Source organism: Dipodomys ordii, unplaced genomic scaffold (genome assembly GCF_000151885.1).
Source record: "Dipodomys ordii isolate 6190 unplaced genomic scaffold, Dord_2.0 Scaffold79, whole genome shotgun sequence".
NCBI classification, from domain to species: Eukaryota; Metazoa; Chordata; class Mammalia; order Rodentia; family Heteromyidae; genus Dipodomys; species Dipodomys ordii.
The window spans coordinates 3,736,612-3,760,468 of record NW_012267295.1 but is presented as its reverse complement, the minus strand read 5'-3'; the positions used below and the strand labels follow the sequence as shown (position 1 = coordinate 3,760,468).

The following is a 23,857-nucleotide window of genomic DNA, read 5'->3' as shown; positions in this document are numbered from 1 at the left end:
TCTACCACTTTGAGCCACAGCTTCACTTTCAGTTTTCTGGTGGTTACTTGGAGATAAGAGTCATAGATTTTGCAGCCAGGATTGGCTTTGAACCAAGATCCTCAGATCTCAGCCTGAGTAGCTAGGATTACAGGTGTGAGCCACCAGCTGGCTAGGAAGGACTTTCTTGGAGGGAGAAATTTGAATGAGGAAAGCAAGCCCCTATGCTGTCTGGTGGCAGGGCTGTGCCCAGGGAGGAGGGGGTGGAGGGGAGGAGAGGCAGGCAGACACTGCCACCCCAAGCAGTCCCTCCCCCTTGCTTGGGGTTGCTGGGGACAGCATCATCCATCTGTCAACCTGGAGGTGTAGAGCTGGGGAAATAAACACCAATTAACCACCCAGAGGTTGCCTAATGAATATTGCTTGCTCAGCCCTGATAAAGGCCTCATTTGTGAACTATTGGCTACAGGCTAGATGAGAGGAAAGCGGAGGGACAGGCTGAGCAGAAACTGTTCCTGATTTAAGAGTAAGCGGACAAGACTAATTTATTGAGGCTTCTGCTTACAGCCAAGTCAAGAGGCTGGGAGGAGGGTATGGGGAGAGGTAGGGGTGGGGAGGGAGGCAGGCAGTAGGGTGGTGAGGGGCAGGGGATCCAGGACTGGGTGAAGTACTGCCTATAAGAGTCAAGGCTCAGCCAGGAACCAGTGGCTCATGCTTGTAATCCTAGCTACTCAGGAGGCTGAGATCCGAGGATCATGGTCCAAAGCCAGCCCAGGCAGGAAAGTTTGTGAGACTTTTTTGTTGTTGTTGTTGGTCATGGTGCTTGAACTCTGTGCCTGGGTGCTGTCCCTCAGATCTTCAGCTCAGGTGAATCTCTACCACTTGAGCCACAGCACCACTTCTGGTTTTCTGGTGGTTTATTGGAGATAAGAGTCTCATGGACTTTCCTTCCAAGGCTGGCTTTGAACCTCAATCCTCAGATTTCAGTCTCTTAAGTCACTAGGATTACAGACGTGAGCCACCAGCCCTCGGCTTGTGAGACTCTTATATCTAATAAAACACCAGAAAACCGGAAGTGGTGCTGTGGCTCCAGTGGTAGAGCACTTGCCTTGAGCCGAAGAGCTGAGGGACAGCGCCCAGGCCCAGAGTTCAAGCCCCAAACCAATAACAACAAAAAAGGTCAAGGCTCCCAGGTCCCTGGCGCTGGACAGCTGTGGAGCTGAGGAGGAAGGTAGCAGAGGGCATCTGGGAGCTGCTAGGAGAGCTCAAGAGGCCGGTGAACCCAGCAGAAGGACATAAGCTTACTCCTGGTTCCTGCCAAGTATGCGTGGCTCGAACCTCTATAATCCTCGCTACTCAGGAAGCTGAGATCTGAGGATCATGATTCAAAGCCAGCCTAGGCAGCAAAGTCCATGAGACTCTTGTCTCCAATTAATCATAGTAGAGATGTGGCTCAAGTGGGAGAGCACTAGCCTTGAACAAAAAAACTCAGCAACTGTTCAAGCCCCAGCATTTAGCCCCAGACACAGACACACAGACATACACACTCCTTGCTCCTGATCTTCATAGCTATGACTTTTCCAGGTCTCAAAAGCAGAACTATACTCTGCTTGTGCCAGGTCCAATCTGAAGCACTGGGTGGTATCCATCTTGAGGCAACCCCCCCACTAAGCCCTCCAGTCTCCCTCTGCCAGATCACCAAGTGCCTCGGTGATGCAGACCATGCTTCCGGGCTTTGGAGCTAGAGGGTCAGCCTTGGTCAGCACAGGAACAAGAAACCCACAGCCTGCAATCTCAGTCTGTGCCAAGTCCAGCAAGGCCCCGTCAACCTGAGCCTGCTTCTCCCTTGTAAAGTGAAATGGTCACATCTGGAGGGCCAAACTGGGGGCTGAGGACCCTGTGGACCACAGAATGAGGGAATCCAAGCATTGGCCAGGCCTCTGTCCTGGTCTTGGCTCAGCTGTTGACAGTCTGGGAAGCAGGCAGTCTTGGTGTAAGGGACTAGCCCCGTAGGCATGTGGTCCCAAAATGGTGGCAGGAACAGCCTGTCCTAGGGTGGAAGCTTTCTAGGGGAAAGCTTTAGACCTCAGGCCTCTGCAGTTGGGTGAGCTAACCTCTTACCCCCAGGACCTCTCAGGCCCGGTTCATGCAGCTCTCCTCATGACCTCCAGAAGTCAGCCAACAAGGACAGCAAGCAGAGCTAGCCCATCCACTCACACCAGTCATCCTCTCCCTCCCCACTGGGCTCTGTCGAGGTACAGATCAGACCCCACCCTGACACAGAGCATGCTGACCAAGTTACACTTGGGTCCTACCTAATTTGTCACAGGAGCCCTGAGAACACTGGGCTTCTGGAACCTGGTGAGAGGATGCGGGATGTGGGCCAGGCACTTGGCTGTTCAACCTCAAGCAAGTTACTTTGTTTCCTGCACAGAGGAGGCAATGCTAAGGTTTTATTATTATTATTACTAACTCAAAGGGCTTGTCTACAACACCTGTTGTGGGTTAAGCAAGTGTCACACTCTCTCTCTTGTGGGGGAGCGCGCCTCTGGCTCCAGGCCTGGTAGAAACATCATGAATTTGGGAGGTATGTCCATGTTCCAGCCCTAGTTACCTGGGTAGGCCACCCTGGTGGGCCTGCAGCAGCAGCAAGGCCCGCCTAGAACAATCCTAGCCAGAGCAAGTGTTCACTAGAGATTGCTCACACAAATGGAATGGACCAGATGGACCATTAGAAAGCGAAAGGATTCCCTGCACAGGGTAAACTCAACAACCATGCCAGTCTTCTTCCCGAGCCTGCTCACTCCACCCTCTGCTATCGTGTCAGCAGCTGGCAACAGACTGGATCCCCAAGGACAGCTTTCGCTGAGTTCTGGCCTGCGCCCGCCGCCCAGTCCAGCGCACAGGGTCCTCTTGTGTTTTCTGACTCACTCTCCTGTCTGGATTGACTTTGGCTGGCTGGCTGGCTGCGCTTGATGAATGACCTGTAAGGTACCTTCCTGCCCAACCTGCCCTCCCTCCAAAACTCCCAAGCCTGCCACTTGAGTCTCAGAGCTGCCACTGCGCCTGGCCTTCCTCTCCCTGCCAACCCCAAGGCCTTAGCTCCTCCCTCCCTCCACAGGGCCCTGGGGGCTAGTATCTCTCACCCTTCACCCTCAGGCTGAGCGGCTGGATTCTGAGAGTTCAGGCCGACCTGAAGCATGCCTAGCTGTGGTCTGGGAACAAATTCTCCTCCTCTGAAAGTAGCCAAGGCTTCCAATTTAGTGAGAAAGTGGGACAGAGCCAGATGGCACATGGAATAAGCTCTGTCAAATCTGTGCCCAGTGCCTCCCAGTGCCCACCCTAAGGTTTTCCCCTTATGGCACACCAAGCAGGGTGTGCAACAGAGAGCCCTCTGCTCCTGCTGGTGGGGCCAGGGCTGCTCATAGGACCAAAGGCTTTCACAGTGGTGAATTTGAGCATCTATTTTATTGGTTTCCTGTTGCTATGGCAACAAACAACACAGACATTCTCATGGGTTTCTAGAGGCTATAATCTAAAATCAGTCTCGCTGAGCTAAAGTCTAAAGTTGTCAGTAAAGCCAGTTCCTTCTGGAAGTCCAATGGAGAAAATCCATTTCCTTGCCTCCTCTAGCTTCTGAAGGCAGCCTACATTCCTTGGCTTGTGACCTCTTCTCTGGACTTGTACTTGGGGATTTGAACCAAGGGCCTCAGGCTTACCAGCCAGTTGATAGCACTGGGGCACCAGCCATTACCCTTGAATTTTTGTGCTGGTAGTGGGACATGAACTCTGAGCCTCAAGCTCTCACTTGGCTTTTTCACTCAAAGGTGGCGCTCTACCACTAGAGCCATACCTTCACTTCCTGCTTTTTGCTGATTAACTGGTAATAAGAGTCTCAGAGACATTTCTGAACTGTGATTCCCAGATCCTAGCCTCCTCAGTAGCCAGCATTATAGCCTTGAGCCATGGGTGCCTGAACCCTCCCAACTTATTGCTCATATTAGCACATCTGCTTGTTTCCCTTAATACTGACCTCTACGATCTCATCCAGCCCACCTTGATAATTCCAGACCATGTGTGTGTGAAGACTTAGTTGTAGCCACAAAGCCTCCCCGGCCATGTGGGGTCCAGCCCACAGGATCCTGGATGAGGACCTAGGCATCCCTAGATGCCTACAATCAGCTTGTGACAACTAGCAGCAAACCAAACCCCTCCTGCTGTTTCAGTGACCGTCAGGGGAAGGGTTGGGGAACGTTTCCTTTTGGAGTCAGTGGGATGCTCCCTAACCTTATTTAAGGCCTAGGCCTCACCAACCCTCCCTGCTTCTGACCAGAGAAACTGATGCAATGTCTCCTCAGAAGTCAGGCAACGAGCTAAAACCTCAGTGCTGGAGAAAGGGCCAGGGCCAGCCAAGAAGCTTGTGGTGGCCTGAGAGTACATGCCGGAAGCCAGCCGGCAGCAACAAGCCCTTAGCTGGGAAGGAGCAGGAAGAAGGCTTCGGGGCCTGCTGAGGGTGCGGGAGGCCTGAGGACGGTGGCGCACGTCAGCCAGAGCTGAAGTGCGGCTGCAGGGTGCCTCGTGCAGCAAAGGTGATCTGCGGAGATGATGGAGACTGACTGGGAGCGGCTCAGGTGGCGAAGAGTGTGACTCGGCGGTCCCCAGCGTCTTGAGGATGAGGAGAAGTGGAGTTCCAAAGTCCCCTGGGCTTTTTCTTTGTAGAAGAGAGCAGAGGGGGCAGGGCTGTGGCTGTGGCAGTGGCAGGTGTGTGTGTGGGGGGGCTCTTGCTACCTCTTCTCCATGTTTTGCATCTGTAAACTCAGGGAGGTAAAGCTGGCCAGGAGGTCAGTCACCTCATCAACCTGCAAGAAGAAACGCAGACTCTGTTCCAGGGTGCCAGGTTCCCACTAGCCTGTCCCCCCACAAAGCAGATATTGTCTCCCAGTGGGACAGTTGGCACCAGGTGACCCGGTGCTCCAGCCAGACAGCAGGGCCGTGAGCACAAATCCACCTCTGTAGGCTCAAAGGAAATGGTGGAGGCTCGGGCTGGTTCCTGCTGTGCGGGTATGGCCCCAGGGCTGGACCTGTGGCTGCAGGTTACCTGCTCTTTGGTGCTGGTCATCTGGAGCCGGGTGCAGAGGTCATCCAGCCTGTCCCGCTGCTCGTGCTGCCCCAGGCGCTCCAGGTACTCCCGCAGCATATGGATGATCTGCAAGAGAGGCTGAGCTGAGCGGGCGTGTTCTGACTTGACCCAGAAAGGGGGCGCAGAGGGGTCTGGTGGGGTGCTGTGGGCGGGTCCAGTGCAGGAGTCCTCTGGGTCAGTAGATGACTTGGAGCCCTGCGAGCAGGGGCAGGTGTACTAGGGAGAGGAGCACAGGAGCGTGTGCTCACCTGCTTCACCTCCAGCCGCACAGCCTCCAGACACTGAGAATGGCCCTCCTGCAGGATGTTCAGCTTCGACTTGGCCAGGTGCAGGGGTGTGCGGCCAGCTCTGTCCAGGGCATCTACACGGGCCCCTGTGGGAACAGGCAGAGGGAAGCATGCTGGTGGTAAGGGTAAGTGAAAGGAGCAAGAAGAAGGGACTACATACCTCCTCGGAGCAGCGTGGTGATGACAGGGACGTGGTTGGTGCAGGCCGCTGAGAACGAAGAACAGAGATTTAAGAATCCAGGAACCGCTGGGCATCTGTAGCTCATGCCTGTAATCCTAGTTTACTTGGGACCATGAGATCTGAGAATCCCAGTTCAAAGCCAGCCTGAGCAGGTAAGTTTGTGAGACTTTTTTTTCTTTTTTTTGGTCCGTCATGGTGTTTGAACTCTGGGTTTGGGCACTGTCCCTGACCTCTTCAGCTCAATACACAAGCTCTACTGTTTGAGCCACAGCACCACTTCCAGTTTTCTGATGGTTAATTGAAGGTAAGAGTCTCACAGCCTTTCCTCTCCTGGGATGGCTTCGAACCTCGATCCTCAGATCTCAGCCTCCTGAGTAGCTAGGATTACAGGCGTGAGCCACCAGCACCTGGTTGTGAGACTCTTATATCCAATTAACCAGCAAAAAGGCAGAAGTGGAGCTATGGTTCAAGTGGGAGAATGCTAGCCTTGAACAAAAAGCTAGGGAAGAGTGTGAAGTCCTGAATTCAAGCCTCCGTTCTGGAACACACACACACACACACACACACCACACACACACACACACACACACACGGAGCTATGGTTCAAGTGGGAGAATGCTAGCCTTGAACAAAAAGCTAAGGAAGAGTGTGAAGTCCTGAATTCAAGCCTCCGTTCTGGAACACACACACACACACACAGAAGGGAGCACTATAATCCTAATGAGGAGGCTGAGATATGAGGATCTCAGTTTGAAGCCAGCCTGGGCAGGAAAGTCTGTGAGACTCTTATCTTCATTAAAATAGCAAAAACAAAAACACAAAACAAAAGTAGAGCTATGGTTCAAGTGGTAGAGCACTAGCCCTGAGCAAATTCTCAGGAATAGCACCCAGGCTCTGATTTCAAGCTCCAGGATCAGCAATGAGAAAAGAAAAAAAAGAGAAAGAGAATCCAGGAGCAGGGCTGTGGGCTGGGTTTCTGAATATGCCCACACCAAACTCTGCCTCCTAAAAAGGTGTCACCGTGTCACCAGGGCTGCATCTGGGCATTACTGAGCAATCATATCTAATTCTCTCCTTGCACATCTGGGGAAATTGAGGCCTGGAGATGGGCCCTGCCCATAGTGAGTTGGCAACAGGTCAAAAGCCAGGTAGGGTCTCACGACATGCTTTCTAGTGAAAATGCCATGTCTAGGGACGGCCAATGGCTGGGTGACTGGACAGGCATGGGACCCAGGCTGCTACCAAGTGCGGCCTCGGGGCTCGGGCTCACTGGATGCTTGGAGACGCTAGTGGGATCCTGAGGGACAAAGATTCCCCACTTGGGGGCTAGTCTGTTCTAGAGGTATCTTGTCAGCTTTTGGGGACTCACCCAGGTGCAGTGGTGTGTTGCCCAGACCGTCCCTCTGGTTGGGGTCAGCCCCATGGTCCAGAAGCAGCTGTACTGGAAAGAGAACCCAAGAGGAACTGGGTTTTGTTTTGTTTTGTTTGCCAGTCCTGGGGCTTGAACGCAAGGCCTGGGATCGGTCTCTGAGCTTCTTTTGCTCAAGGCTAGCACTCTTACTACTTGAGCCACAGCACCATTTCTGGCTTTTGCTGCTTAGGTGGTACTGAGGAATTAAAGGAATTAAACCTAGGGCTACATGCATGCTAGGCAAGCACTCTTCCACTAAGACACATTCTCAGCCCTGAGGAACTGTTTTAACTGGACCCGCACCCATAGTCTAGCTACAGAGGTTTGCTCAATGTGTAATTTCTCTCACTCATTTTTGTATTCATCCGCTTTTCCTCATTCATACACAATGGGTTCCTGTGCAGGATCCTGGATGCCAGAACCTGTGTACGTGCTATAGAACTGAGTTGGGATTTTTTTTTTTTTTTTTCGGTCGTGGGGCTTGAACTCTGGGCCTGGGCGCTGTCCCTCAGCTCTTCAGCTCAAGGTGAGCGCTCTACCACTTGAGCTACTGCGCCACTTCCGGTTTTCTGGTGGTTTATTGGAGATAGGAGTCTCACGATCTCTCCTGCCCGGGCTGGCTTTGAACCGCGATCCTCAGATCTCAGCCTCCTGAGTAGCTAGGATTACAGGCGTGAGCCACCAGCGCCCGGCTTGAGTTGGGATTTTTTTGGGGTACTAGGGTTTGAACTCAGGGCTTCACGCTTGCTAGGCTGGTGCTCTACCATTTGAGCCATACCTCCATCTCCTTAGTTTGTAGTTTTCTTTGTGCTGGTATTAGGGGTTGAACTCAGGGGCTGAGTGCTGCCCCCTAACTTTTTTGCTCAAGCCTGGCAGTGTCACAGCCCACCCTGAGGTATATCAAGGAGGGGGAGCTTGTTGTCTAGTGGCCTAGCTCTCACTATGGTATTTAACAGAGAGAAGCAGGAGACGTCCTTTTCTCAGCTTTAAAACCTCAGTCCCAGTCAGACACTGGTGGCTCATACCTGTAATCCTAGCTCTTCAAGTGGTTGAGATCTGAGGATCATGGTTTGAAGCCACCCTAGGCAGGAAAGACCATGAGACTTACCACCCAAAAGCCAGAAGTGGAGCCGTGGCTCAAGTAGTAGAGGGCCAATCTTAAACAAAAAAGCTCAGGGACGTAAGGATCCTCCTGGTGGCCTCTGGAGAGACACCGCTTCACCTGCCCTGCGCATGCCCAGTACTTACCAATCTGGTCATTGCCATTGCAGGAAGCGAAGTGGAGGGCAGTGCGGCCCTTGTCATCAGCTGCACAGGGATCCGTGCCATCGTCCAGCAGCTGCTGCACTGACACCACCAAGATGGGGGGAAGGCAACAAAGCAGAAGTGTTAGCTATGCTGCAGTCCGGGAGCAGGCAGGGGTCCCCCTAGACAAGGCATTCCCAACGCATGGCAAAGCTTCTCCCCAAGGGGCCAGCATGGCAAGGAATGTGTTTTCTTCAGAACACAACTGAGCACAAGACCAAGGGGCACACAGACTAAGTCCTAGGCTAAACTAAGTAAACAAGCAAGGGGGCAAGCTGGGCAGTGGTAACTCATGCCTATAATCCTAGCTACTTAGGTGTTTTTGGTTGTTTGTTTTTTGTTTTTTTTTTGGTTGGTGCTGTCCCTCAGCTCTTCAGCTAAGGCCAGCGCCCTACCACTTGAGCCACAGCATCACTTCAGTTTTTCTGAGTGGTTTATTGGAGATAAGAGTCTCATGCCTTTCCTGCCCAGGCTGGCCTTGAACCATGATCCTCAGATCTCAGCCTCCTAAGTAGCTAGGATTTCAGGTGTGAGCCACTGGCTAAGTAGCCACAACTACTTAGAAGGTTGAGATCTGAGGATCAGGATTTGAAGCCAGCTGGGCAGGAAGTCTGTGAAATTCCTTCTCCAAATAACCACCAAAAAGTCAGAAGTGGAGGTGTGGCTCAAATGGTAGACAGATAGCCTTGAGCAGAAAAAGGAACAGCACCCAGGGCCCTGAGTTCAAGCCCCACTATGGACACAAAAAAAGTAAGGAGCATACTGCCAACAGCACCTGACAGTGGAAGGAGCTGGCCTGGGGTGAGCAGAGGCCTGAACTTGGGCCCCAGGTCATGGCAAATGTATATAATCTCTGTGCTGCCAACCTCCAGAGCTGCTGAGATGAGAATCATGGGAGTGGAAGTCCTCGGTGGAACACAGGAGCCCTGTAAGTATGAGGCATTATGCTCTAATGCACATATCAGCTAAAATGGGGGAAAGTGCTACTCAATGTTTTAGTATCTGTCTCCCGGCAAGAAGCTTCTCGAGGGCTTGAACCATTCTGCCCAAAGCCCAGGCAGCACTCTTCCAGCTGAGTCAGTACTGTTTTCACCACCAAGAGTGAAGGACACTGAGGGCAGGAGAACATTCTGGTTCCCATTACAGGTATGCATAGCAGTTTATAAACTCATAAAGTCCTCAAGCTGGGCCCAGATGGGTCATACCTATATACTAGCTCTCCAGAAGACCTGTTTGAACTGGAGGATCAAAGTTCAAAGCCAGCCCAGGAAGAAAGGTTTGCTAGGCTGGGTGCCAGTGGCTCATCCCTGTAATTCTAGCTACTCAGGAAGTTGAGATCTGAGGATCCTGGACAGGAAAGTCCATGAGACTCTTATCTCCAATTAACCACCAGAAAAACCGAAGTGGTGCTCAAGTGGTAGAGTGCTAGCCTTGAGCTGAAGAGCTGAGAGACAGTGTCCAGGCCAAGTTCAAGCCCCATAACTGACAAAAAAAAAAAAAAGAGAGAGAGAGAGAGAAAGATTTGCTAAGCATGAGGCCCTGAGTTCAAATCTGGTACTCAGAAAAACAGTCCTCAGCACAGGAAAGGAAATAGTGAGGACAGTTCCTTACGTGGCAAAAAGGACTTTGCAGATCTGATCAAGGCTAAGGACTTTGGGAAGCAGAGATTATCCAGGATTATCCAGGCCCAATGTAATCTCACCAGGCCTTGTAATCAGAGAGCCTTTCTCTGCTCCAAGGACCAGAGAGTATCAGAGAGAGAAGAGAACAGCCCACTGTGACTAGCTTTGAAGATGTGACTAGCTTTGAAGATGCCGGGACTAAGAGCCAAGAAACGTGGTATGGCGTGGTGCTAGTAATCTTATCTACTCAGGAGGCTGATCTGAGGATTGTGGTTCAAAGCCAGCCTAGGCAAGGAAGTCTGTGAGACTCTTATCTCCAATTAAGCACCAAAAAAAAAAAAAAAGGAAGTAGAGCTGTGGCTCAAGTGATAGAGTGTTAGCCTTGAGCATAAAAAGCTTAGGGGGGCTGGGAAGGTGGCTCGGTCTTAGAGGGCTTGCCTTGCATGCATGAGGCTCTAGGTTCGATTCCTCAGCACTACATAAGCAGAAAAAGCCAGAAGTGGCGCGGTGGCTCAAGTAGTAGAGCTCTAGCCTTGAGCTCAAGAGCTAAGGGACAGTGCCCAGGCCCAGAGTTCAGGCCCCGTGACCAGCAAAAAAAAAAAAAAAAAAAAGCTTAGGAACAGTGATCAGGTTTTGAGTTTAAGCCCCACGACTAACCAAGACGGGAGAAACAAAAAAAGAAAGCAATGCAGCATCTCTGTCACCTAGATTTTAGCCTGGTCAGTGAGACCTGTACAAGACTTCTGGCCCAGGGAATTATAACAAATTTGTGTTGCTTAAGCCACTAAGTAGGGGTAATTAGTTAAAGTGGCCAGAGAAAGCTAACACCACTTTCCTCTGACTCATAGGACACATTAAGTCCATAGACAAAATTAATTTTTTTGTCCTAGATTGACTTTGCTATTTACCTTTGATGTAGTTACTGCCCCCTTAGCTCAGGAGTGCCAGAAAACAGTAGCAGAAAACCAGACAGAACCTCCTGCGAGCTGCATTCACTCCTCCCAGGGGCTCTGCCAACTGCAGCCATGAATGCCACTTGACCTGACCTCACAGTGTACAGAGCAGCTCGAGGTGGTGGATGTCACTTGGCAGTTAAAGCAGTGTTTACTCTCATTAGCCAGAAGAAGTTCCAAACAAGCACCCTATAGACAGGGTCCCTGGCATCAGGAATCCCAAAGGACAGTAAGTGCTCTGACACAGGAGGGCCCAGGGTGACAGGGGAGAATGTGAATCTGTATGTAAGTCTGCCTGCTTTCTGCAAGGTGACTGCAAAGACATTGGTAAATACAGCGGCCCTGTGACAAGAGAGTGAACTTTTATTTTTTATTTTTTGTCAGTCGTGGGGCTAGACCTCTGGGCCTGGGCACTGTCCTCAGCTCTTCAGCTCAAGGCTAGCATCCTACCACTTAAGCCACAGCACTACTTCCGGTTTTCTGGTGGTTTATTGGAGATCAGAGTCTCAGACTTTCCTGCCCAGGCTGGCTTTGAACTATGATCCTCAGATCTCAGCCTCCTGAGTAGCTTGGATTACAGGCGTGAGCCATTGGCGCCCGGCTTCTTCTTCTTCTTTTTAACTATATATTTTTTTGTTTTTTGTTTTTGGTACTGGGGATCAAACCCAGGACATTGCTAGGCAAGCACATTGCCACTGAGCTACATCCCAGCCTAAGGGTGAGCTTTATACTAGCTGGGCATTGATGTCTCACGCCTGCAGTCCTAGCTACTCAGGAAGCTGAGATCTGAGGATTAACGTTCAAAGCCAGACTAAACAGATAAATCCAAACTTCTTTGTGTGTGGGTGTCATTCTTGAGGCTTGAACTCAGGGCTCTGGGTGCTGTCATTTGAGTTTTTCTCAAATCTAGCACTCTACCATTAGAGCCACATGTCTATTTCCAGCCTTTTGCTGGTTAACTGGAGATAACAGCCTTAAGGGTTTCTCTTCCTGGGCTGTCTTTGAACCCTGATACTCAGATCACAGCCTGCTGAGCAGCTAAAATTACAGGTGTGAGTCACCAATGCATGGCTCCAAATACAAACTTTCATCTCCAATTAACCAGCAAAAGGCCAGAATTAGAGATGTGGCTAAAGTGGTATAGTACCAGCCTTGATCAATAAAGCTAAGAAAACACGAGCCATGTGTTCAAGCCCCAGAACTGGTATTTTAAAAAAAAGAAGCTGGGAATGTGGCTTAGTGTTAGAGTGCTTGCCTAGCATGCATGAAGTCCTGGGTTTGATTCTTCCCCAGTGCCACATTAACAGAAAAAAGCCGAAAGTGGCACTGTGGCTCAAGTGGTTGAGTGCTAGCCTTGAGCAAAAGAAGCTCAGAGACAGTGCCCAGGCTCTGAGTTCAAGCCCCAGGACTGACAAAAAAAAAAAAAGAAAGAAAGAAAGAAAGAAAAAGAAGGGTGAGAGGAGGCCTGTCTTTCTAAGTATGGGTACCTCGCTCTTGCCTATTACACTCCACCCGCCCCCTTCCATACCAGCTCCAGGAATCCATGGAGCCAGAATCATTGTGCACACTCACCTGTTTCCACATCATTGGCATTGGCTGAATCCCTCAGTCTCTTTAGGGCTGTGAAGAGAGTAAGAGGTAAGTTAAAAAAGAAAACCCAGAGCAGGGCGCTTGTGGCTTACACCTGTTATTCTAGCTACTCAGAAGGCTGAGATCTGAGAATCAGGGGTTGAAGTAGTCCAGGAAAAAAGTCCATGAGACTCTTATCTCCAATTAAGCACCAAAAGGCCAGAAGTAGAACTGTGGCTCAAGTGGTAGAATACCAGCCTTGAGGATTAAAAAAAAAAAAAAAAAGGGGACAGTACTCAGGCCTCAAGTTTCAAACCCCAGATACTGTCCCCCTCCAAACACACACACACAATTACCATGAAGAAACAGAAGGTAATGTTTCCTATTTTCCTGTGGTTACCACAGTATTTAAAGGGAAGCAACGGTGCCAGGATACAAAATGCTACCTAGAACAAGGAGAAACCCCAGCAAAGGCCACTTTTTAGCTGAGTGTCAGTAGCTCATATCTGTAATCCTAGTTACTCAGGAGACTGAGATCTGAGGATCAGGGTTCAAAGGCAGCCCAGTCAGATAAACTCTTGAAAATCTTATCTCCAGTTAACCAAAGAAAAGCTGAAAGTGGAGGTATGGCTCAAATGACAAAGTAGCATCCTTGAGTGAAAAAGCTAAAAGATAAGCCGGGTGCTGGTGGCTCACACCTGTAATCCTAGCTACTCAGGAAGTTGAGTATTCAGTTTTACACTCAGCAAATTAAGTGTTCAACTTCGATGACCACAATGTATCTCACAAATTAGAGGTAAAGCTATGTATCAGAAAACAGTGTATAACATATAACAAGGGCAGAAAACAGTGTATAACATATAACAAAGGCAGGATAATAGCTATCTATTTAGTACCTTATTTAAGTCTAGCCACACTCTGTAAAGGCAGGTAGCTGTATCCATACTATAAACAGAAAGTGAAGCTGAAAGAGTGCAGTTTGCCAGGGTCCGGGCAGGGAAGGGCAGTCCAATCCAGCTTGCATACAAGCTGGTAAATCTTGGCTATAGGCTCTGGCTTCCCCATTGCCCTGTGAACAGGATTCGCAGCCTGGGATTAGTGGTTCATGTATACAATCCTAAAGCCCTGGGAGACTGAGATTTGGAGGACCGCAGTTGGAGACCAGCCAGCTCAGGCAGTAATAAACACCCAGTCATGGAAAGTTTCTGTTGGGGATCTACCAAGTGAGAGGAGTCTGCCACTGAAGCAGGAAGACGTTTTAAAAAATAAACCCCGGATCCTGGGCAGCTCTGATAGAAGTAATTATTATTTATAACAGTAAAAGGAGACCCGACGGTCCCTGGGCACTGAGCAGTAGTCGAGAGACCTTGGGGTGGGGAGTTCAGGAGCCGGTGCGCTGCTCCCCGGGGCCCTCTCCGTGCACCTCCTCGCCCCGGACCCCCACCCTGCACCGCCTCGCCCCGGGCCTCACCGTGCACCTCCTTGCCCGTGGGCCCAAGCCGGCGGTGCGGCCTGGCGGCGCGCCGGAGCCGGCCGGCCGGGATCTTGCAGCGCAGCTCATCGCGCGGCTCCGCGTTCTGCTGCCACAGGACATGGAGGAAGCGCAGCGGGGACTCGGAGCCCCCGGACGCCCGGCCCGGAAGGCCTGCGCCACCGACCAGGGCGGACCCCAAGTCCGCGAAAGAGAAGAGGCCCTCGGCTTCTGCCAGCGGCTCCGGCGCCACCGCGCACTCGCCATCCGAGCTCGAGCCGCCCGAGCGCGGCTCGTCGCCCGCGCCCCCGGCGGCGGCTGCCATGGCAACGGCTCCGCGCTGGCCTGGCAGTCCGAGCCTCGTTCTCGACCGACCGACAGACCCACTTCCCTCCGCCTTGTCCTGCTGTCAAGGGAAGGCGCGGGCGGGCGGGACCCGCGTGCAACCACGGCAACCGAGCGGGAGGCGGGTTCGCGCCGCGGAGGTGGATCGTCTGGACCAGTGACGACTCCTCTAGCCTGCATTTCCCTGCCAATTGGGAAGGGAGGGAATAGTACGAGCGAGAGGATTGGACAGAGCTTCCAGCAGCGTGACTGGCGGATGGAAGAACCAATTACAAATTTCAAATGCCTAAGGCCCTCACTTTGTGCCACTACCGGAACCAATAAAAAAAAGCTAGATACTGCCCCTCCCTCCACTAACCCCCATTGAATCATGGGAAATACGACAGGCAGGTGCTGTAGCCAATCACGTGAAGAAGACCGACAGCCAATCACGAAGGAAAGTGTAGCCCGGGTATTGACTTGTTTTGAATCAATGAACACATGGAAAGACGGACTCCTCACAAAGCGAATAACATAAAAAGGAAATATGTGAAGATCTGGAAATGGTACCGCTGTAAGGTCTGAACAGGAACACCTCCCTCCCTCTTGGCTAAGTTTCCACCCAGTATCTGTTACCTAGGTAACTGTCAGACCTGGAAGCAGTCACCTTCCCCTCCTGCTAGGTCACATCCTGGACCACCTCTGGTTACATGCCTCCCATCTGACCTTAGGAGGGTCCTAGACCCTGAGGTCACATCCACATCCAGTGTGGCCACACCTTTCTCCCACCTGGCCACACCTCTTCCTGTCCCTGGCCTAGATAAGTCCCGGCCCAGAAGTGGGTTGTCCCCTTCACCCCCTCTCCTTCCTTTTTCAGCTATGCTTCTCCGCTGTGCATGGCCGAAGCTGCAGTTGGGTAAATAAACTTCTTTTCCTGCCTGAATACTGCGTGGTGTTCTCTTTTTCGGCTACTTAATGAAACCTACCTATTTAATAGACCTTACAACCACAAACTGCGCTGTGGTAGCTTCCAGATACTATCAATTGCATTCGTTAGGGTTCTGGGAAACCCAACAGGGACAATTGATTCACAAAGTAATATAATTAGACGTAATTATTTCTATGTCAGTGACTGCTCAAAAGATGGTATCTACTGTAATTATTGATAACTGGAGCAGGTGAGGCCTCAACACTGGGACCAAAAAATATTTGGGAGCAGCCTTGTTACTTAAGCACAGAATGGCATGCTCTAACTTCGCAATTTTCTTTTTTTTTTTTTTGGGTCCGATCGTGAGGCCTGAACTCTGGGCCTGGGCGCTGTCCCTCAGTTCTTCAGCTCAAGGCTAGCGCTCTACTACTTGAGCCACAGCGCCACCTCCGGCTTTTTTCTTTTTGCTTATGTGGTGCTGAGGAATCGAACCCAGGGCCTTAGGCATGTAAGGCAAGCGCTCTACCACTGAGCCACCTTCCCAGCCCCCTTCGCAATTTTCTTTAAAAACCACACCTGTTTCACAAATGCAAAAAAAAAAAAAGTGGATTATTTGCATTTTTGTCTTTCCCTTCATAACCTTCAGCTTCAGTTTTACACTCAGCAAATTCCTCAGTGACTCAAGGATTTTAATTATTTTTATTTCACTTTTTTTTTAATTGAAATGCAAGAGATCAAGCCCGAGAACATGTGTATGCTAAGCAAGCATTCTATCCTAGGGTTTTTTTTTTGTTGTTGTTGTTTTGTTTTTTGGTAGAGTCACTCTAACCCAGACTAGACTTGAACTTTTTTCCCCCCAGCATTGGGGCTTGAACTCAGAACCTTATACCCTTGGCCTTTTTTACTTTTGGCTAATGCTCTACCATGAGCCACAACTCCACTCCTATTGTGTGTGTCTGTTTAGCAAAGAGAGAAGGTACTGGGCCTTGAACTGAAGGCCTGAGCACTGACTCTTAGCTTTTTTGCACTTTTATACTCTTTTTTTTTTTTTTTGCCGGTTGTGGGGGGCCTGAACTCTGGGCCTGGGTGCTGTCCCTTGGCTCTTCAGCTCAAGGCTAGCGCTCTACCACTTGAGCCATAGTGCCACTTCCGGCTTTTTCTGCTTATGCGGTGCTGAGGAATCGAACCCAGGGCCTCATGCATGCAAGGCAAGCGCTCTACCACTGAGCCATCTTCCCAGCCCACTTTTATACTCTTAACAGCTCTACTTCCTGGCCTCTCCCTCTTCTTCCCCCCCCCCCATCGTGGGGGCTGAATTTTGGGCCTGGGCGCTGTCCCTCAGCTCTTCAGTTCAAGGCTAGTGCCCTACCACTTGAGCCACAGCACCACTTCTAGCTTTCTTCTGCTCATGTGGTGCTCAGGAAACAAACCCAGAGCCTCATGCATGCAAGGCAAGCGCTCTATCACTGAGGCAACTTCCCAGCCCAGCCTCTCCTTAAGTGCCACCTATATCCTGTGCTTTCACTGATCCTTTATTTTTTGGTCAGTCGTGGGACTTGAAATCTGGGTCTGGGCCCTGACCCTGAGCTCTTCAGCTCAAGGCTAATGTTCTACCACTTGAACCACAGCACCACTTCTAGTTTTCTGGTAGTAAATTGGAGATAAGAGTCTCATGAACTTTCCTTCCCTGGCTGGCTTTGAACCATGATCTTCAGATTTCAGCCTCCTAAGTAGCCAGGATTACAAGCGTGAGCCACAAGCACCTAGCTTCACTGATCTTTTTAATATCTAGAGTTTGATTATTTGGACTTTGCCAGAAAACCACACAGACATGCAGGTACAGAGAACAAAGAAAGGTTTATTTCTGGGAAAGGGGCTGGCAAGACCCCTTCTCACAAGGGAGAAGTGAGAAACAGCACTGGCTATTGTCTGAGGTGACCCATAAAACCTAATAGGTTTAGGAGGGGCTAAAAGGGGTAAAGGGGTGGAGACCCCAGTGTGGATGTGAGGGCCAAGGGCTTCATCATGGATTTATGGCTGCTGCCCAAATAGTAGATAAGGGGCCCTGCAGCTGCCCAGACCACCACAGAGGAGTACCATGCCAAGGTAAAGGGGTTTGGAGGCTGATTATATACTGCCTTTACTAAATGGGCTAGTGGTCCCTAGGAAGGGAGCATGCTAAGCTGTGGAGAGGGGAAGGAGCTTACTAAGCTATGGGAAAGGAGCTCATTGGGCTAACAACTAGAGAACTTTAGTTTAGATCTGGCTTTGAGATTTCTGCATCAGATGTTCCCTAACACTGCTTCTAGTCCTGATTCATGAAGTACAACTGCAGTAACAGGGGTAGGGGTTTAGGAGGTTATACTCAGGGGAGTGGAGCAAACAGGACAACAGGTGAGCTACAGATAAAACCACATCAAGGGAAGCATGGCTGGAAATAAATCCAGCTGAAGAAGTCAGGCCACCGTGGAATATAACTAATGATCTTTCCTAGTCAGAAACTTCCTGCCTACAATCCCAGGAAAAAGATTAAGAGAGATGGGGCAACATTAGGCTACTAAAGGTGTTGTACTAGGTGCTTTGGTCAGCTCAATTTCTTCCCCATTGAAGTCTTGCCTTTCCAAGAACAAAGGGGGCTTGGGAAACCAAACACCCTTTCTGTCTATAATGGGGTTCTGTCTGCCGATCAGAATTGCGTTTCTAAACCTATTTGTTGTGCTGTAAAGCAATGGAATAAATCTGGACTCCAGTGCAATTCAGCTTCTATGATTGAAGTAGGAATGGTAGAACAGCTACCACACAACAGGAGGGGGGGAGGGAGAAGGAACTAAGACAAGAGTTCTTGACAGGAGCCAGGTGCCAGTGGTTCATGCATGTAAGCCTAACCACTAAAGAGACTGAGATCTGAGGACAGCCCAAAAGTCCATGAGCCCCTTATTGTTAGGTTTTTAAAAAGAGGTAGCAGAGTAAGAACAGCAGCATGCACGTGGTATTCAGGTAAGGGGTAGGTTTATTCATTGTTCTGGCTGGCACCAGGCCATGTTGGCCCTCCATGGGGGTAGGAAAGGCCTGGGAATGAGAGCTGGGAAAGAGAAGAGAGAGCTGGGAAAAAGGAAAGAGCTGGGAAAGAGAAGAGACGGAAAGAGCTGAGAAAGAGAGAGAGAGAGCATCTTGGCCTGGGCTAGGCGTTTTCGAGGGTTTGCGGGGAAGAAAGGTGTGGCCACATCAAATTCAGATGTGACCTCAGCAGATGCAGATGTGACCTCTTCCAGGTGTCCCAGTTGCCTAGGTAACGCAGGTACTGGGTGGAGACTTTGCTGCGGGGAGGGTGGAGTCTGCTAGCCATCCAGGAGTGGACCTTACACTTATGTCCAACTAACCACTTAAAAAGAAAGAAAGAAAGAAAAAAAATCTGGAAGTGGAGTTGTGGCTCAAGTAGTAGAGTGCTAATTGAATGAAAAACCTTGAATGAAAAACTTCAGGGACAGTGTCCAGGCCCCCGAGTTCAAGCCCCAGTTGGCACACTACAAACATGAACAAAAAACTGAAAACAAAACAGGAAACCAAACACCCTGAAAGTTAAGGACACATTAACTCAGTATACCAGGACTATTTCTTCAGACTCCAATCAAACTTAGGACTGCTAGCACAGAGCCTGGCCTACCATAGGGTGCCTTTTACTCTTCTTTTACTTTTCATTAATAAATCTCCTGCTTTGGTCTCCTGTGTTCCTCTTTGAATTCCTCCCCTCCCCCCCCCCAACTTTATGATCCCAGGACATCCAGCAACACAGTTCCATGATAGTTTTCACCTCTGGTCATACTGCAAGGAAGGAATTCAAAGTGAGAACTCAGAGAAAGTGCTGGGTGAGCGAGACTGCAATTGGAAATAGGATGCTTAGTATAGATGGCACCAGAGTGAATACATGACCCATGCCATGCATCACAGGTTAACTGTGAGTCCCCAAACCTCGGGGCAGGGAGCTGTGCCCCAATGGGAAAGCAAGGGGCGCTGGGAGAGGGTGAGACATGCTCTTTGTCACACAGCAAATCAGGGGGAGTAGAGGCTGGAACGAAGATTCACGATTTCCTCTAGATAGTGTGTTTAAGCAGATGACTAAACAGAGGAACCAATCCAAAAGAGCCCTATGAACCCTATACCAGATTTCACTGGCTTATTTTATTTTTTGGTGCCAGTTCACGGCTGGCACTCCACCACTTGAACCCCAGATCCATTTCCACCTTTTTGCTGGTTAATTAGAGGTAGGAGTCTCAGGGACTTTCCTGATCCTGAACCACGATCCTCAGATCTCAGCCTCCTGAGTAGGATTACAGGAGTGAGCCACCTTCGCCCTAGCTGAGTTTAACCTTTTCTAGCCACTTCTACCCCGCAGGCGATGCATCCTCCCACGAATCCAAACCAGGCCCTTTAGGCTCCAACCTCCCTGGACCCCCGGGGGGGGGTCAGCCATCTTTGGTGTGGCATTCCTCCTGGGTCTTCGCTCAGTGTGGCTGCACTATTCAGGCCTCTGCTCCTAGATTCACAACATCCTAGGCCGGCATCCTTCGAAAAGTTCCTAGTTTGAAGAGAAAGAAAAAGTGTAGTTTGAAGAGAAAGAAAACGTTAAGTGGGCCTCGACCTTCTTATCATGGCTACTTCTGTCTGCCTGCCGGAGGCACCGGGGAGACTTCCGGTTTCCCAGCATGCCCGAGCGAAACCGGATTTCCGGTCTTGGGAGGGAGGCGCCGAGTGTTCCTCTCGCTCTCTTCCCCGGTGTTCTCGAGCGCCGTAGCCATGTCTTATCCCGCTGATGACTACGAGTCTGAGGTAATGTGGCCGTAAGCGCGCGGTGGGCTTCGCGGCCGGGGGAGGGTTCTGTGGGTGCTGGGCCCCGGAGCGAGGCGGTGTCCGGAAGCTCTCGCGGGCGGAGCCCCCCTCGGGCCTGCCCGCCTGCGGCCCTCGTGCAGCCGCCGGCCCCAGCGCGCCCTGGGCGCGGCCCCTCCGGCTCGGCCTCCCCTTGCCCAGGCCGAGTAATGGGGCTTCGCGTTTCTACCCGAACTCTTCGGATCGGTGCCCGGTCTGGCCCTAAGTCTCTGAGGATGCTCCGTTGTATCCATCAGGTGGCAGCGCCGAAGTCTTTGGTCGCAGACAGGTGAATTCCTCCAAGGTGGAGACCTGTGTATCATTTGAGTTTGTTGTCTTTCGCCCCCGGCTTTGTATTTACGCTCTAGGACGAGCATTTGGGGTTTTTGAAGCGGTGACTGTCCCCCTGACCATGTCCCTTTCCTTACAGGCTGCTTATGATCCCTACGCTTACCCAGGCGACTATGATATGCACACAGGTGAGACCACGGGCCTGGCTGCCGGGCTGAGGCCTGTAGGGATTGGCGTCTTTTTGAATGTCTCACAACCACCTCTGACAGCCAGCTGTCAGAAACTCTGCTTCTTTTATGTTGGCGGTATTGAAGTTTGAACTCGGGGTCTCAGAGCTGGTAGGCAGGCAGTCTGCTATTTGGGCACATCCCCAGCCTCCTAATTGCTTTTTTAAAAATCATGTTTTGGGGCTGTTAGTGGTACAGTGGGTTCGATTCCTCAGTACCACATAAACAGAAAAAACCAGAAGTGGTGCTGTGGCTAAAAGTGGTAGAGCACTAGCCTTGAGCACAGAGAAGCTCAGGAACAGAGCTCAGGCCCTGAGTTCAAGCTCCAGGACCAGCAAAAAAAAAAAAAAATCATTTTCTTTTTTGCTTATGTGGTGCTGAGCAATCGAACCCAGGGCCTCAGGCATGCAAGGCAAGTGCTCTACCACTGAGCCACCTTCCCAGTCCCCCCCCCAAAAAAAAAAAATTAAATCATGTTTTCTTCTACTACACTCCCTTGTTTTTATAGGTACGCGAGGTTTTTTTGGGTCCGGTTGTGGGGCCTGAACTCTGGGCCTGGGCGCTGTCCCTCAGCTCTTCAGCTCAAGGCTAGCACTCTACCACTTGAGCCACAGCGCCACTTCTGGCTTTTTTCTTTTTGCTTATGTGGTGCTGAGGAATGGAACCCAGGGCCTCAGGCATGCAAGGCAAGCGCTCTACCACTGAGCCACCTTCCCAGCCCTATAGGTACTCGAGTTTTAACTCAGGGCGTCAAACTTGTTGGGTAGGGGACTTTACCACTTCAGCCACACCTCCAGCACTAAACACATATTTTTTCTTGGTCCAGGTTTGGAGTTAGTTATTATCTGTGAGTGGGAAGAGTTGTGTAGAGCCTAATAAAGCATAAAGCAGGCTTTTCACTTATTTATATTGTACTGGTACTGGGGCTTGTAGGGTTTGGGCACCGTCATGTAGCTTTTTTTCTTTTTTTTTTGCTGAAGTATGGTGCTTTACCATTTGAGCCACAGCTCTACTTCCAGCTTTTTGGTGGTTAATTGAAAATAAGAATCTCATGGACTTTCCTGCCTGGACTGGCTTTGAATTGAGAGCCTCAGATCTCAGCCTCCTAAGTAGCTAGGATTATAGGTGTGAACAGTCCTCTTTCTGTGGTTCACCTCAGTCTGAAAAGAGAAGAGTTACTGCTATTTTTTTTTTTTTTTTTGTCTGTTGTGGGGCCTGAACTTGGCCTGGGTGCTGTCCCTCAGCTCTTGATCTCAAGGCTAGTGCTCTACCACTTGAGCCACAGAAAAGCCACTTCTGGCTTTTTCTGCTTATGTGGTGTTGAGGAATCGAATCCAGGGCTTCATGCATGTAAGGCAAGCAGTCTACCACTGAGCCACCTTCCCAGCCCCACTGCTAAATTTCTTTCTTTCTCTCCCTTCTCTCTCTGTTTCTCTCTCTCTGTCTCTCTTTCTCTTTCTTCCTTCCTGTACTGAGGATTGAACCCAGTTCTTTGTACATGTTAGGCAAGTACTCTACCACTAAGCTGCACTCTTAGACTTCCTTGTTCAAACTCCTAGCTGATAAAGATTTTTGTGTTTTGTTTTGGTGCTAGGAATTGAACCCTTTGCCTTTTGCATGCTGAAGGCATACCCTGTTTCTGAGCTCCAACCTAGCCCTGAAGAAAATTTTTTTTTTTTTGGCCAGTCCTGAGGCTTGAAATCAGGGCCTGGGCACTGTCCCTGAGTTTCTTTTGTTCAAGGCTATACGCTACCATTTGAGTCTCACTGCCACTTCGGGCTTTTTCGTTTATGTGGTACTGAGGAATCAAATCCAGGGCATCATGTATGTTAGACAAGCAGTCAACCACTAAGCCACATTCCCAGCCCAGAAATCTCTTTTTTTTTGTCTGAAACTGGGACTTGAACTTGATACCTGACACTTTTGCTCTTTTCTACTGACTGAGCTACATCTCCAACCCATGAGGAAGAAAATCTTTATGTGACATTTTTAAGTGATTCAAGCCAAGCCCAAATAAAATCTCCGGGAGGCTTTTGAAGTTTCCAGAAATATTATAGTCTTGGCTTGACTTAATATTGTACGTTATTCTGGATACTTTATATGAAATGCATCATTTCGTTTAATCTTTAGAAAAGTTCCAAAAAGTATATATACTGATGTTGTTTCCTAAATGTACAAAACTGAGCTGACAGACTTGCCACAGCCATCTAGTTAGAATATGGCAGCTCTGTATTTAATATTATAAGCTGTTACCATTTCCCACAGTTTCCACCCCTTCAGCATGTAACTCTTCTCAGATGCTAGGTCCCAGTGCCTCACACCTGTAATCCTAGCTACTCAGGAGGTTGCAATCTGAGGCTTGCAGTTGAAGCCAGCCTGTTCAGGAAAAATCTATGAGACTCCAATTAACCACCAAAAGGCTGGAAGTGGAGTGAGAGAACACTAACTAGTCTTGAATGAAAAAACTAAGGACAGTGCCCAGGTCCTGAGATCAAGTTCTAGTACCAGTACGAAAAAAACAACAAGCTTCTAGGTTCTGAATACAAATATATCTGTGTACAAGTTAGATGAAGTTCTTTATTTCAAAGACTTTTTAGTTTCTACAGGACCAAACAGGTAGCAAGTAAGAAATAGCTGTAACTAATGATAATTAGTTCTGAAGAAACAAGAGCAAAGGGATTGCAAGTGACTTGGGGAAAGTTTAAAATTGTTTAAAAGAGAATGTGCTGGAATGGATGACACTGAGGTGTGTTATACTCATAAACTGACACATACTGCGTTGAAACCCCTTTGTGTGAACAAAAAAAGGAAAGGGAATTTAGGGCTGGAGATGTCGCTAAAATGGTAGAGTACCTGCCTAATAAGCATGAAGCCCAAAGTTCACGTTCTAGTACTGAAAAATAAATGAAAGGGATTATAGTTTTTATGAATGTGAATTTGGACATTTTGGGGAAAGGGCAATATTGGGGTTGAACTCAAGGCTTCTTGCTTACTAGCTCTTGTTTAGCACTGGTTATTTGCCTGGACCATGACTATTTTTCACTTCCTACCATTGCTAGGATGACAAACATGTACCACCATGCCTGGTTTCTTCCACTAAGATGGAGTCTTAGCTAAGTGCTGGTGGCTCACACCTGTAATCTGCCTACTTAAGAAGCTGAGGGGGGCGGATGGATAGGGGAAACAAAGGAGGAGGCTACAATGCTTGATAAGAAATGTACTCATTATCTTGCCCATGTAATTGTAACCCCTCTGTACAGTATTTTCACAATTAAAAAAAGAAAAGAAAAATGACAAGCCCACATT

The 23,857-nt window shown here is 49.7% G+C and overlaps 2 protein-coding genes across 2 annotated transcripts in view; one reads left to right on the top strand and one right to left on the bottom strand.

The window, feature by feature from the left end:
• Positions 1-3,903: 3,903 nt before the first annotated feature.
• Ankrd54 (ankyrin repeat domain 54) lies at positions 3,904-14,310 on the bottom strand. Its single transcript, XM_013024823.1, has 8 exons — positions 13,919-14,310; positions 12,451-12,498; positions 8,247-8,345; positions 6,957-7,028; positions 5,567-5,614; positions 5,368-5,492; positions 5,078-5,185; positions 3,904-4,838 (listed from the first exon to the last, which is right to left on the bottom strand). Exons 1-8 carry the CDS (start codon positions 14,241-14,243, stop codon positions 4,764-4,766), a joined length of 900 nt encoding a protein of 299 aa, XP_012880277.1. The 5' UTR covers positions 14,244-14,310; the 3' UTR covers positions 3,904-4,763.
• Positions 14,311-19,909: 5,599 nt separating this feature from the next.
• The window catches only part of Eif3l (eukaryotic translation initiation factor 3, subunit L), a 20,697-nt gene continuing 16,749 nt past the window's right edge, over positions 19,910-23,857 (top strand). Inside the window, exons 1-2 of the mRNA XM_013024798.1 lie at positions 19,910-19,997; positions 20,464-20,629. Of these exons, the coding sequence (XP_012880252.1) occupies positions 19,965-19,997; positions 20,464-20,629 (199 nt within the window). The 5' untranslated portion in view covers positions 19,910-19,964. The remainder of the gene's footprint in view (positions 19,998-20,463; positions 20,630-23,857) is intronic.